The sequence below is a fragment of the Pristiophorus japonicus genome, chromosome 4 (genome assembly GCF_044704955.1).
Source record: "Pristiophorus japonicus isolate sPriJap1 chromosome 4, sPriJap1.hap1, whole genome shotgun sequence".
Classification (NCBI taxonomy): Eukaryota; Metazoa; Chordata; class Chondrichthyes; family Pristiophoridae; genus Pristiophorus; species Pristiophorus japonicus.
Genome location: NC_091980.1, coordinates 186,594,849 through 186,613,587, shown reverse-complemented (window position 1 = coordinate 186,613,587; position 18,739 = coordinate 186,594,849). Strand labels below are relative to the sequence as shown.

General features: G+C 45.0%; 1 protein-coding gene across 1 annotated transcript in view; it reads left to right on the top strand.

Annotated features, from left to right (window-relative positions):
* Positions 1–4,748: 4,748 nt before the first annotated feature.
* dcaf5 (ddb1 and cul4 associated factor 5) overlaps positions 4,749–18,739 on the top strand; it is a 146,074-nt gene continuing 132,083 nt past the window's right edge. Inside the window, exon 1 of the mRNA XM_070878922.1 lies at positions 4,749–5,337. Within this exon, the coding sequence (XP_070735023.1) occupies positions 5,118–5,337 (220 nt within the window). The 5' untranslated portion in view covers positions 4,749–5,117. The remainder of the gene's footprint in view (positions 5,338–18,739) is intronic.

Sequence of the window (18,739 nt, the reverse complement as noted above, 5' to 3'; positions counted from 1 at the left end):
ATCACCATCGGTGAACTACTGCAACGCGTGTAGGTCCGTAATCTCGTCGCCAATTGTTATGCCTTCAGATGCTCTAATAATGACTCCACGAGACAATGTGGTGTGCTTGAACTGTAGTGACCTAGTCCATTCAATGTAACTCCAGAGTGAGGATCACACATGGTGGCCTGCCTTTTATACTAGGCCTGGCACATCTGTACAGGTAACCTACAAGTCTCCCACTGCAGTGTAATGGTACAAGCAGTAACCATGTAGGATACATGACAGCTGTCTTCCAATTCTCCAAGATTATCCTAAAGTTCAACAAGCTTTGGAAGATTAGAACAAATATATCCCCAATTTCCTCACATACTTCTATTAATATCCTCAGATGGAATCTGTCTGGCCCTAGAGGTTTGCGTGGCTTCAATCACATTATTCTATCTAGCGCCAGTTTTCTGCACAAATCAATTTTAGTGCTTTTCTCCATATTACTAATCTATAGACTTCACTGTACCTTAGCTTTTTTATTCTCCTTCTCCACTGAGAAGATTGAAGCAAAATATTCACGTAGCCATTCTGTCATGTTCTTGTCCTCTATCATTGTTACACCTAAATCTAATTTTAATGGGCTGGTTCTTCTCCATTACCACTCTCTTTTTCTTGATGTACTCATAAAAATATTTTGCTGTTTCCCTCGAGACCACCTCAAAGTCCTGTTTCTTTTCCATATTATTTTCTTGGTCTCCTTCTGTTGCTTTTTATTTTCCTCACAGTCCTTATTCTTGCCACTATTGTTCACCCTTACATTAGTCTTTTCCTTTTCTTTAATAATGATCCTAACCACTCTCATACACCAGAACTGCTTTGCCACAGGAGCACATTTTTTGCCAATCAGTGCGTTTCCTTGTTTTGTAATCTACTAATTCGCTTTATAGATTATTGTTTCATAGATTTACTGACAAATAATGTTTCCCACCTTATTCCAGCTAATTCCTTCTTCATTCCTTCAAATCTAGTCATGTTTGAATCCAACACCATGATTTGTGACACTCCTTTCTCTCCTTCAAGCTTGAGATGCTCTGTTATTGCCTGAACACTTTTTAACTTGTGCTGGTATTTCTCTCCCAACCTATATGCAAGCAAGCAGCTTCTATTTTTATCATATTTTTCTTCGTGAAGGCCTCTGTAATTTACATATTCCTCTATTAAGTGATCACAGTCAGTAGGCCTATACTCTTGGTATTTTGTACCCTTTTCTGTTCTTTAGCTCCACCCATGGTGATTCAACCTACTGATTATGCTAATTTAGATCCATCCTTTCGACTACCATATGTGTCTATTAACCGTCCTCTTTTCCTAGTTTCCATATCATCTTGCTAGGGCAGAAGTCAGGTCTCTGTAATTACTACCACATCACTCTTGGTGGATTTGTTCATCAAATTATTCTATATTATTCATAATACTCCTAGCATCGTATGAAGACAGCTTGTTTAGTTGACTGCTGTCCCCATCTTAGCTTTTCCACTTATTGGTTCCTTAGTATTTGTTAATTTACAATCTTGTTTAACTTTTATAAAACTTTCCATCTCATTTTTTCCTTTCTACCTCCCCATCCCATATTAGAGGAAAGGCAAATCAAATATTTAAGATAAATAGCTTGGAGGGGGTAAGGAAAACATTGGGGTAGTGACATTTTTTTATTTACGTTAAGCATGATGGCAAATTAAGGCATACAAGAGGATCGATAGTTGAAATCTAAGCGAGAATAAGCAGCCAATCAAACACGTTGGCTTTCTTCTGGTCTTGCACCATTCCCTGACTGAGGGGGTGGGTGGTTGACAAAACCTTAGGATTTTTACCAGAAGATGAGCATTAGAAGTTATGTAAGAGTGATGTGCTCCGATGCTACCTTATGTCTATGGTATTTTTTAGAATAACAACTGGTATGATTAGTAATTTAATTTTGAGAGTTAGATGATATTATTAAAGGAATATTATTGTCACACTTTATAATGTTATCCATCCAGTTCAATTAAAGTGGCATAGTTGCCCTAGCAAAGTATTAGGAAAGTTTTTTCCTTCTGTTGGTAGACACAAGATGTCATTCATCTTATGACTATTTAGTTGGCAGTGTGATGATACCATTCATGTTGCAATGCCATTTGCATTGCAAATACATAATTACCTTGTTATGCTAAACAATTTCCCTTTACAAAATGAGGTACAGCAGTAATTAATATTAAAATGTTGTTACTCATAACCACCCATTACCATCAGAGGAACAGAATTGTCATTTGGCCCACCAATTGTGCTCTGTCATATTGGTCAATCATATTTATTAACACGCGAGCCCATGCTGCCTCTCTGCAATAGCACTTCAGCTAGCCCGACACCTCCGCCATTTCCCTGTAGTCTTGCAATTTTGTTCTCCTTCAGGTACTTATCCAATTCCCTTTTGAAAGCCATGATTGAGTCTGCTTCCACCACCCTTTCAGGCAGTGCATTCCAGATCCTAACCACTCACTGCCTAAAAAAGTTTTTCCTCATGTCGCCTTTGGTTCTTTTGCCAATCACCTTCTCCACCCTTCCGATATGAACTCGTGTCTCCTGATCATTAGTCCAGGCCTATGGATTATTAGTCCAGTAACATAACCACTATTCTACCGTACTGTCACTGGATACAGGGAACACTGGGGAAATGTTGGAGTAATATTGATGATCAACGAGAATGTGGTAAATACAAATGCATTTACACATAAGCTACATTTATTGTTAAGAATGACATATGACAGTAAAGGTCATACATTTAAATTAATGATTGTCACTCCCAATAACTGCCATTTGGTAAATCTGACCCAACAGACTAATTTCACAAATATGGTTTGCATCTCTTCATTTTGGTTTAAGATATTTGCCTTGGCTCAGTGGTAACTCTTGTCACTCAGTCAGAAGGTTGAGAGTTCATAGTCTCACTCCATGACTTGAGCACAAAATTTAGCCTGAAACTTCAATGCAATACTGAAGGAGTGCTACACTGTGGGAGATGCTGTTTTTTGAATCATAGAATCATAGAAGTTTACAGCACGGAAGGAGGCCATTTTGGCCCATCATGTCTGACCGACCAACAAGAGGCTATCCAGCCTAATCCCACTTACCAACTCTAGGTCCATAACCCTGCAGGTTACGGCACTTCAAGTGCACATCCAAGTACTTTTAAATGTGGTGAGGGTTTCTGCCTCTGCCACCCTTTCAGGCAGTGAGTGAGTTCCAGACCCCCACAACCCTCTGCGTAAAGAAATTTCCCCTCAAATCTCCTCTAAACCTTCTACCAATTATTTAAATTTATGCCCCCTGGTTGTTGACCCCTCTGCTAAGGGAAATAGGCCCTTTCTATCCACTATATCTAGGCCCATCATAATTTTATACACCTCATTGAGGTCTCTCCTCAGCCTCCTCTATTCCAAGGAAAACAAACACAGCCTATCTAATCTGTCCTCATAGCTAAGATTCTTCACTCCTGTCAACATCCTCGTAAGCCTCCTCTGTACCCTCTCCAGTGCAATCACGTACCTTCCTGTAATGCGGTGACCAGAACTGCATGCAGTACTCCAGCTGTGGCCTAACCAGAAGAGATGTTAAAGGGAAATCTCATCTGCACTCTCAGGTGAACGTAAAAAATTCCCTGGCATTATTTGAAGAAGAGCAGGGGGATTCTCCCAGTTTCCTGGGCTATAATTTATTTTTCAACCAGCATCACTACAACACATCATCTGGTTATTTATTTTTAATTTGTTCACGGGATGTGGGCGTAGCTGGCAAGGCTAGCTTTTATTGCTCATCCTTACTTGCACTTGGAAAGGTGGTGGTGAGTTGGCTTCTTGAACCACTGCAGTCTATGTGGTGATACTTCTTTGTAGCGGTTTCGTACAACTGAGTGGCTTGCTAGGCCATTTCAGAGAGCAGTTAAGGATCTGTGGGTCTGAAGTCACATATTGGCCAGGCCAGGTAAGGACGGCAGATTTCCTTCCCAAAAGGACATTAGTGAACCAGATGGGTTTTTACAACAATCTGGTAGTTTCATGGTCACCATTACTGATACAAGCTTTTTTATTCCATTTATTTAATTTATTTATCACATTGCTGTTTGTGGAACCTTGCTGTGCACAAATTGGCTGTTGAGTTTCCCTACATTACAAACAGTGACTATGCTTCAAAAGCACTTAATTGGCTATAAAGTGCTTTTGGGTAAAAACAGAAAATGCCAGTGACACTCAGCAGTTAAGGCAGCATCTGTGGAGAGAGAAACAAGAATTAATGTTTCGGGTGGTTGACGGTTCATCAGAACTGGAAGAAGTTAGAGATTTAACAGTTTATAAGCAAGTATAGAGGCAGGGGGAGAACAAAAGGGAAGGTCCGTGATGGAGTGGAAGGCAGGGATGATTAAATGACAAAAGAAATGGTGGTGCAAGGCAAAGGGAGTGCTCATGGGACAAAAAACAAAAGATGGGTCCAGAGGAGCTGTAAATGGCAACAGCAAACGTGCTTTGGGATGTTCTGAAAGGTACTATATGAATAAATGTTATCTATTTCCATAAAAATGTTATATGCATTTAATTATAAATATATTACCTTAAATAAAATCCTAACTCGATTTAAATAAATGGTCTGTCCCACTTTTTCTAATCATATAAATCTCACCCCTAACCCTTTCCCGAATGTTGACAGCTCTGCTTCTGCAGAATCCTGAAGCCGTGTTTATAGGGGCGGTGATCAATTGCAGATGAAACCATTCGGGACAAAAAGCAGGATGTAATTAGTTGACTGATGAGTTGTGTGTTAAAAACGAGCCTTTGGATATGTTGTAATAACTTTGGTTGTAAATTGAAGCTGCATGATTTTTTTTTGGTGTGGGCATTTACTTCCAGTTCAGAGGGAAGATCAGCTGCTCGGTGAGGAGGAGGAGGGAGCGAGGCTGGCGTTGGGACTGGGACTGCACCGCGCTGTGTTGATGTCGGGCTCAGGCTCTGGCCGGTGAGCAGCTGGAGGCGAGCGGAGCGGAGCGGTCGCACTTGGGCTGTGGCGGCGGCGGCGATGATGATGGCGGCGGCGAGGAGCGTGTGAGCCGGGGCAGGAGGATGCGGGATCAGCCCGGGCTCGGAGCCGGGGCCGGGCCGGGGTCGCTGCTGCGGTTCCTGGGCCGCAGGGCGCTGAGCGGGGACCGCTTTCTCAAGGAGGCTTTCCAGCGGCAGCGCCTGTCGGGCTGCGGGAATCTCTTCAAGAAGGACCTGCTCGGTCACTTCGGCTGCGTCAACGCCATCGAGTTCAGCGGCGGCGCCGGAGAGCTGCTGGTGTCGGGTAAGCGGCCGGGGATAGGGGGCTGGGTAAGACCGAGAGGCCGGGGCCTGGGGGCGGCGGCGGCCTGTTGATCGAGACCCTCCTTGTTGTTATGGATACGCGGCCTCTCCCCTGCGGCCCAGCGTTGACCCATCGGCCCAGCGTTGACCCATCAGCCCAGCCCAACCCAGCTGCCCCTGGGCTTCTGGACCTTCCTTTCTCTGCGGCTCAGGGAAGAAATCGAGGCCGCGGTTTGAGCGAGTGGTGCAGGCCGCCGCTCGGCCTTGCTGGTGCCCTGGGCGGGCAGGTGGCAGCAACGGTCTGGCGACATGTTCCCTGGCGCCCAGGGTCTCTGCCGCTTTCCCACAGGCTCGGTCGCACCGTGACCCACGATCAGTCCGTACTGTGTCGGGGGTAAAATGCCTCAATTGTCATCTTTTTCATTTCAATCTTTGGGTGTGGTGGGGGGAATAGTCACAAACCACTTGAGCTTTACCTGTTTCATGTTCCAGTCCTAGGAGAGGCAGGGTGTTGGAATGGTTCTCTGGGGAGTATTAGTTAGCAATCTACAGGATTGGCCTGTATTTTTTCCATTCAGCACTATTGGAATGTTTATCATCTTACATTGAAAGAAAGACTTGCATTTATATAGCGCCTTTCACGGCCACTGGGCACCCCCAAAGTGCTTTACAGCCAATGAAGTGGTTTTTTTGAAGTGTAGTCACTGTTGTAATGTAGGAAACATGGCAGCCAATTTGCGCACAGCAAGCTCCCACAAACAGCAATGTGTTAATGATCAGATAATCTGTTTTTTAGTGAAGTTGATTGAGGGATAAATATTGGCCAGGACATTGAGGATAACTCCCCTGCTGTTCTTCGAAAATTGGAAGGGGGAAGGTTTCTGTTCACTGTCTTGTCGAAAGGATGGTACTTCCTTCCTGTAGCTAGGTATAGGCTCAAACTCAACGACTTGCATTTATATAGCGTCTTTAATATAGTAAAATTCCCCAAGATGCTTCACAGGAGCGTTATCAGGTCAAATTTGAAACCGAGCCACATAGATATCAGGACAGGTGACCAAAAACTTGATCAAAGAGGTAAGTTTTTTAAGGAGCGACTTAAAGGAGGAGGGAAAGGTTTAGGGAAGGAATTCCAGAGCTTGGGACCTAGGCAGCTGAAGGCACGGCTGCCAATGGTGGAGGAAGGGAAATTGGGTATGCGTGAAAGGCTACAATTGGAGGAATATAGACATCTCGGAAGGTTGTAGGGCTTGAGCTGTTTAGAGATATAGCGGGGTGCGAGGCGATGGAGGGATTTGAATACAAGAATGGGAATTTTAAAATCGAGGCATTGTGAGACTGGGAGCCAATTTAGGTCGGCGAACATTGGGGTGACGGGTGAGCCGGTGTGAGTTAGGATACGGGCAACAGAGTTTTGGAGCAGAACTCAAAGATCATCTGATCACTAACTGCTGTCACTATAATGACATCTGATCTCTCGAACTGGATTTTGATTTAGCAATTCACAGCTATGATATTCTCTACACAATATAGACTACATGTTACAAAAGCAAAATACTGCAGATGCTGGAATCTGAAATAAAACAGAAAATGCTGGAAATCTCAGCAGGCCAGGCAGCCTCTGTGGAGAGAGACAGAGTTAATGTTTCGGGTCAACACAGTACAACACAGTGAAATCCATACTGTAGTATGTACATAGGAACAGGCTTTCTGTCTGTTCTGCCATTCAGTTAGATCTTGGCTAATTTGAACCGTTGCTCAATTTATCTGCCTTTGTTCCATATACTTTGATATCCATTACTGAGCAAAAGTCTATCCAACTCATTCTTCAAAATTTCAATTGACCCAGCATTCACTGCCTTTTTGAGGAGCATGATTTAGATTTAATCTACCCTGTGTCAAAAGTGGTTACTGATTTCACTCCTTAAAAAGTGTTTCTTCTTTTTTGGGCATGTTTGGCCCCTTAAGGGGCTGTATGGCCCAGTCACAGTTTCGCTCATGTGCAAAACGTAACATTGAAAAAGCCAGTCCCAGGCTGTGTGGGACTGGCAGAGAGGCTATGCAGTTTATTGGGAACGTTGCTCCTAAATGGCCTAGGTCTAATTTTAGGAAGGGCTCTGAATTTGTGCTCAGCGGCAAAGCGATGGCAATTGCCACTGACTTCGAAGAAAGCTGCCCACAAAGATCTTGTGGTCTCTGGCAAAAATGTTATCTTTCTTGACGTTCATTTGATTGTAGCATTGTCTGTAGGGGATCTCCAATGTACAGCAGCAATGATGGCATCGAACTGGCTAAGCAGCCAATCATATATTGAAGAATTCTCAGACAACAAACCAGGAAATAAAAAGCACCTTTTATGAATCACTTAAAAATATTACAGGGAATGAAATAAAGATTGGGACATACACTTGGGGATAAGATAGAAGCTGAAATATAAACAAACTTTAAAAAACAATTAAAAATTATTTTAAAAATCTAATTTTTATCTTAATGGAGAAATTTGACATTCCACAAATATTAAACTAGTTTTCAGCGCCAAAACGGTTGTTCAGCAGTAGTTATTACTCAAAATGGCGTTAGCAACGCAGTTACATCTCATTGAACAAGGCGTAACTTTTTATGGCATTTTTAACAGCAATATTAGGGCGGTAAAGGGGAAGTTTTCATCAGTCAAAGTGATTTCTGTGATTTCCGGCTATGGGGAGATGCACAATGCAATATGTGGTGGAGCAGGGAATGACTGAGCACAACTTTAGGATTCCCGCGTTTATCTGCGCATGCGCTAAATCCTAAAGTTGTGAACAATTTTACCCCCACAAGCAGAAATGGTTTCTCTATATCTACCCCACCAAATGTCTTCATTTTAAATACTCTGCTTAGTTGACCCCAGACTGTTGTAAACTCAAGAGAATGCAAACTAAGTTTATGCAACCTATCCTCATAATTTAACCCTTTAAGTCCTCTGGTGAATCTGTGATGTATCCCTTCCAAGGCCAATATATCTTTCCTAAAGTTTAGTGCCCAAAGTACAACTGAAGTATAATTTCCTCACTTTTTTATACTCTTAAACCCCTTGAGATAAAAGCCAACATTTCATTAGCCTTTTTGTACTTTTAAAGATTCTTATACATTTAAATCTAAATCCCTTTGCTCCCCCACAGTTGCTACTTTCTCACCATTAAGAAAATATTCCTATTTGTCCTGCTCTGATCCAAAGTGGATGACCTCACACTTCCCCACATTGAATTTCATCTGTCATAATTTTGCCCATTCACTTAGTTTGTCAATGTTCCTTTGCAACTTTCTTCTCACCCATACAACTTGCTCTGCCTTTTAACTTAGTTAGCAAACTTGTATATATAATTCTCTTCCTTCATCCAAGTCTTACAATATAGGGTGAATTGAGTCCCCATTACAGGTCCCTGTGGAACACCACTTGTCACATTCTGCCAATCAGAAAATATTCTTTGCTTCCCTACTCTGTCTCCTACATTCTAACCAATTACCAAACCATGTCACAAGGTTTTCGGTTGTGTTAATCTCTTGTGCAGAACCATATCAAATGCTTTCTGGAAGTCTATATCATCATAGGTAGTCCCACGACATCGAGGAAGACTTGCTTCCACTCTTAAAAATGAGTCCTTAGGTGGTTGAACAGTTCAATACGAGAACCACATCCCTGTCACAGGTGGGACAGATAGTCGTTGAGGGAAAGGGTGGGTGGGACAGATTTGCCGCACGCTCTTTTCGCTGCCTGCACTTGTTTTCTGTATGCTCTCGGCGATGAGACAGAAGTGCTCAGCGCCCTCCCAGATGCACTTCCTCCACTTCGGGCGGTCTTTGACCAGGGACTTCCAGCAGTCAGTGGGGATGTTGCACTTTATCAGGGAGGCTTTGAGGGTGTCCTTGTAACATTTCCTCTGACCACCTTTGGCTCGTTTGCCGTAAAGGAGTTCCGAGTAGAGCGCTTGCTTTGGGAGTCTTGTGTCAAGCATGCGAACAATGTGGCCTGCCCAGCGGAGCTGATCAAGTGTGGTCAGTGCTTCAATGCTGGGGATGCTGGCCTGGTCGAGGACGCTAATGTTGGTGCGTCTGTCCTCCCAGGGGATTTGTAGGATCTTGCGGAGTCATCGTTGGTGGTATTTCTCCAGCGACTTGGTGTCTACTGTACATGGTCCATGTCTCTGAGCCATACAGGAGGGCGGGTATTACTACAGCCCTGTAGACCATGAGCTTGGTGGCAGATTTGAGGGCCTGGCCTTCAAACACTCTTTTCCGAAGGCGGCCGAAGGCTGCACTGGCGCACTGGAGGCGGTGTTGCATCTCGTCATCAACGCCTGCTCTTGCTGATAAGAGGCTCCCGAGGTATGGGAAATGGTCCATGTTGTCCAGGGCTTTGCCGTGGATCTTGATGAATGGGGGGCAGTGCTGTGCGGCGAGGACAGGCTGGTGGAGGACCTTTGTCTTACATAAGGCCCATGCTTCTGTACGCCTCAGTAAATACATCGACTATGTCCTGGTGTTCAGCCTCTGAATGTGTGCAGACGTAGGGGTCGTCCGCGTACTGTAGCTCGACGACAGAGGTGTGATGGTCTTGGACCTGGCCTGGAGATGACAAAGGTTGTACAGGTTCCCATTGGTTCAGTAGTTTAGTTCCATCCCAGCGGGGAGCTTGTTGACTGTGAGGTGGAGCATGGCAGCGAGGAAGATTAAGAGATTGGGACGATGATGCAGCCCTGTTTGACCCTGGTCCGGACGTGGATTGGGTCTGTAATGGATCAGTTGGTAAGGATCACGGCCTACATGTTGTCGTGGAGTAGGCGGAGGATGATGACGAACTTTTGGGGGCATCCAAGACGGAGGAGGACACTCCATAGACTCTTGCGATTGATAGTGTCAAAGGCCTTTGTAAGGTCGAAGAAGGCCATGTATAAGGGCTGGTGCTGTTCCTGCATTTTTTCTGCAGCTGTCACGCTGCAAAAATCATGTCCGTTGTGCCCCGGAGAGGACAAAATCCGCACTGACTCCGGGAGGAGCTCCTCTGCCACAGGGACAAGATGGTTGAGGAGGACTCTAGCGACGACTTTCCTAGTGACGGGGAGATTCCTCTGTAGTTGCCGCAGTTGGACTTGTCCCCTTTTTTAAAGATGGTCACGATCACTGCATATCTCAGATCTCCCGGCATGCTCTCCTCCCTCCAGATGAGAGAGGTGAGGTCATGTAGTCGTGCCAACAGTGCCTCTCTGCCATACTTCAGTGCCTCAGCAGGGATTCCATCCGCTCCTGTAGCCTTGTTGTTCTTCAGCTGTCTTATGGCTTTTTCTACCTCCTGCAGTGTTGGGATGGTGGCAGGTAACTAAGAACTTAAGAAATAGGAGCAGGAGTAGGCCATACGGCCCCTCGAGCAGGCTCCGCCATTTAATACGATCATGGCTGATCCGATCATGGACTCGGGTCCATTTCCCTGCCCACTCCCCATAACCCCTTATCGTTTAAGAAACTGTCTATTTCTGACTTAAATGTATTCAATGTCCCAGCTTCCACAGCTCTCTGAGGCAGCAAATTCCACAGATTTACAACCCTCAGAGAAATTTCTCCTCATCTCAGTTTTAAATGGGCAGCCCCTTATTCTAAGATAATGCCCTCTCGTTCTAGACTCCCCCATCAGTGGAAACATCCTCTCTGGATCCACCTTGTCAAACCCCCTTATACTCATATATAGGTTTCGATAAGATCACCTCTCATTCTTCTGAATTCCAATAAGTAGAGGCCCAACATACTCAACCTTTCCTCCATAAGTCAACCCCCTCATCTCTGGAATCAACAGAGTGAACCTTCTCTGAACTGCCTCCAAAGCAAGTATATCCTTTTGTAAATATGGAAACCAAAACTGCACGCAGTATTCCAGGTGTGGCCTCACCAATACCCTGTATAGCTGTAGCAAGATTTCCCTGCTTTTATATTCCATCCCCTTTGCAATAAAGGCCAAGATTCCATTGGCCTTCCTGATCACTTGCTGTACCTGCAGACTATCCTTTTGTGTTTCCCCAGGTCCCAGTGTACTGCAGCACTTTGCAATCTTTCTCCATTTAAAGATTAACTTGCTCGTTGATTTTTTTCTGCCAAAGTGTATGACCTCACACTTTCCAACATTATATTCCATCTGCCAATTTTTTGCCCACTCATTTAGCTTGTCGATGTCCTTTTGCAGATTTTTTGTATCCTCCTCACACATTGCTTTTCCTCCCATCTTTGTATCGTCAGCAAACTTGGCTACGATACACTTCCTTCTTCCAAGTCGTTAATATAGATTGTAAATAGTTGGGGTCCCAGCACTGATCCCTGCGGCACCCCACTAGTTACTGATTGCCAACCAGAGAATGAACCATTTATCCCGACTCTCTGTTCTGTGTTAGTTAGCCAATCCTCTATCCATGCTAATATATTACCCCCAACCCTGTGAACTTTTATCTTGTGTAGTAACCTTTTATGTGGCACCTTGTCCAATGCCTTCTGGAAGTCCAAATACACCACATCCACTGGTTCCCCTTTATCCACCCTGTTCGTTACAGGGTGGCGTGTTCGTTACAGGGTAGCATGCTGCGGGTGCATCCTGTTCGTTACAGGGTAGCATGCTGCGGGATAGAGTTGAGAACACTTGAGTCAAAGGCAGAGTCTCAATTGAGGAGATCTTGGAAGTGCTCCTTCCAGCGGGCCCTGACTGCCCCGGTGTCCTTGATGAGTGTTTCCCCATTCTTGGCCAGCAGTGGGGTGGGGCCTCGGGTGTTTGGACCGTAGGTAGTCTTGACTGCGATGAAGAATCCTCGCACATCATGGCTGTCGGCCAGCTGCTGTATCTCCTGTGCTTTCTCCATCCACCACCTGTTTTTTAGGTCCCGGGATTTTTGTTGGACCTCAGCCTTAAGCCGTCTGTAATGCTGCTTTGCTGCTCCTGAGTTGGGTTGGACAACATCCATAGACACTTCCCACTATGCCTATGACCTTTTCAAAAAATTACTCTAGATTAGTCAGACATGACCCACTCATGACAATTCCATGCTGACTCTGATCAGCTGATGCTTGTCCAAGTACATTTATCTTTAGATCCTATGGGCTAGAAATTGATCAAAGGCCACCACCGCCCATTTACTGCCCAAAAAACGCGAAGATTCTGCAATTAACGCCGGTGGAAAATTGATCAAAAAAATAGGGGGGAAAAAACACCTGGCGAGAAAAATGGACATTTGTACGTGGATTTTCGGCAGTCCTGGTCAAATTAAATCGGTTAGCGTCGGCCTAGAGAGGGAGTAAAATACGAAAAAAAAATTTCAAAAAATAAAACATCGGAAAACATTCAAAGGAGCCTTTTTAACTGAATCGCTGCAAAAGAATTTTATAAAAACATTCACTTACCTTTTTTTGCAGGGTTTCATACCTACCATCCATTGAAAGGCTGCTCCGACTGGGTTTTTTTTCATAAGTACGGATCACCGCTCCCATCAAACTCAGACGGGAGCGGTTTTCCCAGCGTTGCACGCCGATGGCCTGCTCCCCAGCGGTATTTTGAAACCGCCGACATAAGGCCCTGATGAAATTCCCAACGAATGAAAGACCGCCCAAAACAAAAATATCGCCGAGAAACGCAGTATGCTGATCAATTTCTAGCCCTATGTCACTTGCAGTATTATCCTTTCACTCATGATACATTTCTGCTAATGCACTCTGTGGGACCAGTACAGAAGCCAAATCCCTAAGTAAGGATGAGACAGGGAGCGGAGAATACTGTTATTGGAGCAATCCTTTATGCCGCCTGTTCTATGGAACTGCACCAATTTATAAACACAGAAGTGCAATAAAGCAGCCTGCAAAAGTTACATAACTGGTTCCAGATATTGGCAATAAACTTGATATTCTGTTGCTGAGTCTTGTTGCTTGCATTGACATCCCAAGTACAGGAAGCAATAATAATAACGTAGTACACCAACAAAAGATCATTTACACCATGTCACATGACATGAAAAATCAGCAATGCAAAGAGACTTTCATGGAGTACTGGGTCATTGTCTGCACTTGTCTTGACAGTGCAACACAACTATTTGTGATCTTGTATCTGGTTGGGTGAAAATAATGAACAAAATGCTTATTAATTGTCTGCTTTAATGAAGTTAGAAGTGTTCAGTTAAAACAGGATCTTGATAACCATGAGCCTCTTGGATGAATGAGGAGAAAAGAAAAACTGAATGATATTTTATTTCTTAGTTAAATAGGTTGCTCAGGCACAAATAATAGCTGTTAGATATTATCATTCAGTTGTTTCTTGATGCTAAATTAACATTGCGGGTGGATTTAACAACATTGAGCGTCTGCATAAGATTTACGCATGTGCAGCTTCTGAGTTGTCCCAATCATGATTTTACTTCCGCAATTCCTAGACTATGTGTGACCTCCTCCGTTTTGTTTGGAGAAAATCTTTGTCTGGCAGCAATAGTGAAAGTGCTTTGCTGGCCTGTAGCAACAGGCTGAGAGGCCAGGCTCTAGATGATAAACTTGATGGCACGAGCACACTTGCTTTTGGAGACAACACTACAATGTAGCAGTGGACTTGCTTTCTGTACCACACGTGAAAGAGCCTAGAATACTGAACCAAAGCTGCTTGAGTGCAATATTTAATTGAAGGTCAAAGGGGTGCCATGTCAAAATGTATTTTTGTTGAACCAAACCCTGTGAAAATTGGAATGTTGGTTCACTACAAGATGGGTCTTTCAATCCACCTCTTCAGTTTGTTAATTCAAGGAATACTTCAGAATGTGGTATTTATTGTTACTTTAAAAATTAATTTTTAAGGTGACTAGCCTGCCACTAATCTCTCACCAATGTACTGTATTTCCACGGCTGGATGCAGAATTTGCCGAATTTTGACTGCTCTCTCCCCATTGCCTGCTGTTCTGTGCTTTCGATGTGAGGGGAGTGAGGTGAAGCTATGTCAAGTTTCCCAGTCTAGTTTTGTTAAAACTGAAGATGGTAAAGTCAGATCAGGAAGCTAATCACCCCATGGTGAGATTTTAAAAATACTGCTTTTAATAATACTGGACTGTTTATTTCATACAACTAAATACTAAAGAATAAGGCAGTTAATAGACCTTATTCTGGAGCATTCCTTTTATCAATGCAACTCTAACTGCTAATTCTTGAAATATCTGTATTGGCTGCCACATACAACTAATTTCTGGACTTTGAGATATTTTTTTTATTCGTTCATGGGATGTGGGCATCACTGGCAAGGCCAGCATTTATTGCCCATTCCTAATTGCCCTTGAGAAGGTTGTGGTGAGCCGCTGCCTTGAACCATTGCAGTCCGTGTGGTGAAGGTACTCTCTCCGTGCTGTTAAGGAGGGAGTTTCAGGATTTTGAACCAGCAACGATGAAGGAATGGCGATATACTTCCAAGTCAGGTTGGTGTGTGACTTGGAGGGGAACGTGGAGGTGTTCCTGTGTGGCTTCTGCCCTTGTCCTAGGTGGTAGAGGTCGCAGCTTTGGGAGGTGCTGTTGAAGAAGCTTTGGCGAGTTGCTGCAGTGCATCTTGTAGCTCGCACACACTGCAGCCATAGTGTGCTGGTGGTGCAGGGAGTAAATGTTTCGGGTGGTGGATGGGCTGCCAGTCAGCAGGCTGCTTTGTCCTGGACAGTATCGAACTTCTTGAGCATTGTTGGAGCTGTACTCATCCAAGTAAGTGGAGAGTATTCAGTCACATTCTCGACTTGTACCTTGTAGATGGTGGAAAGGCTCTGGGGAGTCAGGAGATGAGTCACTTGCTGCAGAATATCCAGCCCCTGACCTGCTCTTGTAGCCATGGTATTTATGTGGCTGGTTCAGTTAAGTTTCTGGTTAATGGTGACCCCCCTAGGATGTTGATAGTGGCAGATTCGGCAATGGTAATGCTGTTGAATGTCAAGGGGCTGTGGTTAGACTCTCTTGTTGGAGATAGTCATTGCGTGGCACTTGTGTGGCACGATTGTGACTTGCTACTTATCAGCAAGTACTTGTAGATTGGATTTGTCCTGCTTTTTGTGAATAGGACATACCTGGGCAATTTTCCACATTATCGGATAGATGCCAGTGTTGTAGCTGTACTGGAACAGCTTGGTTAGAGGCACGGCTAGTTTTGGAGCACAAATCATCAGCACAACAGCCGGGATGTTGTTGGGGCCTGTAGCCTTTGGTGTATTCAGTGTGCTCAGCCGTTTCTTGATATCACATGGAGTGAATCAAATTGGCTGAAGGCTTGCTTCTGTACTTCCTGCTTCAGGAGGAGGCCAAGATGGATCATCCACTCAGCACTTCAGGCGAAAGATGGTTGCGAACGCTTCGGCCTTGTCTTTTGCAGTCGTGTGCTGGACTGGAGGATGCGGATGTTCATAGAGCCTCCTCCTTCTGTTAGTTGTTTAATTATCCACCACCATTCACGATTGGATATGGCAAGACTGCAGAACTTTGATCTGATCCGTTGGTTGTGGGATTACTTAGCTCTGTCCAAAGCAGGCTGTATCCGCTGTTTAACATGTATGTAATCCTGTGTTGTAGCTTCACCAGGTTTGCATCTCATTTTTAGGCACACCTGGTGCTACTCTTGGCATGCTCTTCGACGCTCCTCATTGAACCAGGGTTGGTCCCCTGGCTTGATGGTAATGGAAGAGTGAGGGATATGCTGGGCAATGAAGTTACAGATTGTGGTGGAATACAATTTTGCTGCTGCTGATGGCTCACAGCGCCTCATGGATGCCCAATTTTTAGCTGCTAGATGTGTTCTGAATCTGTCCCATTTAGCACTGTGGTAGTGCCACACAACACAATGGAGAGTGTCCTCAGTGTGAAGACAGGACTTCGTCTCCACAATGCAGTGTCATTCCTACCAATACTGTCATGAACAGATGCATCTGCAACAGGTAGATTGATGAGGACGAGGTCAATTAGGTTTTTCCCTCGTGTTCTCTCACCACCTGCCACAGGCCCAGCCTGGCAGCTTCAGAGCTCGGTCAGTAGTGGTGCTTCCGAGCCACTCTTGGTGCTGGACATTGAAGTCCCCCACGCAGAGTGCGTTCTGTGTCCTTGCTATCCTCCATGCTTTTTCCAAGTGGTGTTCAACATGGAGGCGTAATGATTCATCAGCTGAGGGAGGGCGGTCATCATCATAGGCATTCCCTCGAAATCAAGGACGTCTTCCACTCTAAAAGTGAGTTCTCAGGTGACTGAACAGTCCAATACGGGAATTACGGTCTCTCTCACAGGTGGGACAAACAGTCGTTGGAGGAAAGGGTAAGTGGGCAGTCTGGTTTGCTGCCTGCACTTGTTTTCTGCATGCTCTCAGCAATGAGACTCGAGGTGCTCAGCGCCCTCCCGGATGCTCTTCACTTAGGGCAGTCTTTGGCCAGGGACTCCCAGGTGTCGGTGGGGATGTTATCAAGGAGGCTTTGAGGATGTCCTTGAAACGTTTCCTCTGCCCACCTGGGGCTCGCTTGCCGTGTAGGAGTTCCGAGTAACGCGCATGCTTTGGGAGTCTTGTGTCGGGCATGCAAACAATGTGGCCCATCCAACAGAGCTGGTTGAGTGTGTTCAGTACTTCGATGCTGGGGATGTTGGCCTGATCGAGAACACTGCCGGTGTCATTGGACTATGCCACGTGATCTTATACATAAAATATATTCATTATAATCAGACAGCGGCTGAGGCTATATTCAATCAGACAAATTCTCTGAACATTAAACAGATAAATGAACAGTATGTCAGGAATTCTCATCCACCCTCTGCTGAGCTTTTGACAAAACTGAAGTGTGAAATAGGTCATGGAATCGTTTGGCCACATTCTTGCCCATTTTGATCCCTCTTCTCTTCCCCTCCCAGTCTTCCTGCAGGCAGGTATTGGAGGTATAGTATTTATAGGTGGGTTTATTGTAAATCTATTCAAATAATTGCAACATATTTTCCATCATTGATGCTCTAGCAACAGTTAGCATAATCGATGGCAGTTGTCACCTGTTCAGCATTGCATTGGACGGTGTGGGGATTTGTGATTTAAGGTTTAAAGGGAAAAAAGTTGACACCTTCCCTGCCCCCCCCCCCCCCCCCCCCCAACCCTAGGTGGACTCCCTGGCAGAGGTTGTGATTAGGAGGTGCATTTTTTTTTGTGGCAGGAGACATGTCCCAATTCTGCAGAAGTGTACTAATTTCCTCTATCAAAATAGCTGTGGTGCTTCCCTGTGCTAACTCTCAACATTGGACTTTCTTGCATGGCTATCTGCTAGCATGATATATAGCATATATACGACACAGAAACAGGTCATACGGCCCAATCAGTCCATGCCGGCATTTATGCTCCAATTGAGCCCTCATCTAAATCTATCAGCATAACACTCTATTCCTTTCTTCATCACATGTATGTCTAGCCTCCCCTTAAATGCATCTATACTATTCGCTTCAACCACTCCCTGTGGTAGCGAGTTCCACATTTCACCAGTCTTTAGGTAAAGAAGTTTCTTCTGAATTCCCTATTGGATTTCTTGGTGACTATCTTGTATTGATGACTTTTAGTTACGCTCTTCCCCACAAGTGGAAACATTCTCTATCTACTCTATCAAAATCCTTCATAATTTTAAAGACCTCTATTATGTCACCCCTCCTTTTTTCAAGAGAAAAGAGACCCAGCCTGTTCATCCTTTCCTGATATGTATACCTGCTCCACAACGGCATGCAAGCCGTGATCCTTACCAACAGATCCACCATAGACCCAGTTCATGTCCGGACCGGGTCAAGCAGGGCTGTGTCATTGCCCCAACCCTCTTCTCGATCTTCCTCGCTGCCATGCTTCACCTCAGTTGATTAGCTCCACTCCAGCGGGGAGCTTAACCACGGAACCAGTGGGAAGCTGTTCAACCTTCGCCGTCTCCAGGCCAGGTCCAAGACCACTCTGTCGTCGAGCTACAGTACGCGGACGACGCCTGCGTCAGTGCACACATACAGGCTAAACTCCAGGACATAGTCGATGTATTTGCCGAGGCATATGAAAGCATAGGCCTTACGCTAAACATTAGTAAGACAAAGGTCCTACACCAGCCTGTCCTCGCTGTACAGCACTGCCCCCCCCCCCCCCCCCCCCCAAACATCAAGATCTACGACGTGGCCCTGGACAATGTGGACCACTTCCCCTATTTCGGGAGCCTCCTATCAACAAGAGCAGGCGTTGATGATGAGGTCCAACACCGCCTCCAGTGCAGCCTTTGGCCGCCTGAGGAAAAGAGTGTTTGAAGATCAGTCCCTCAATACTGTCACCAAGCTCATGGTCTACAGGGCCGTAGTAATACCCGCCCTCCTGTATGGCTCAGAGACGTGGACCATGTACAGTAGACACC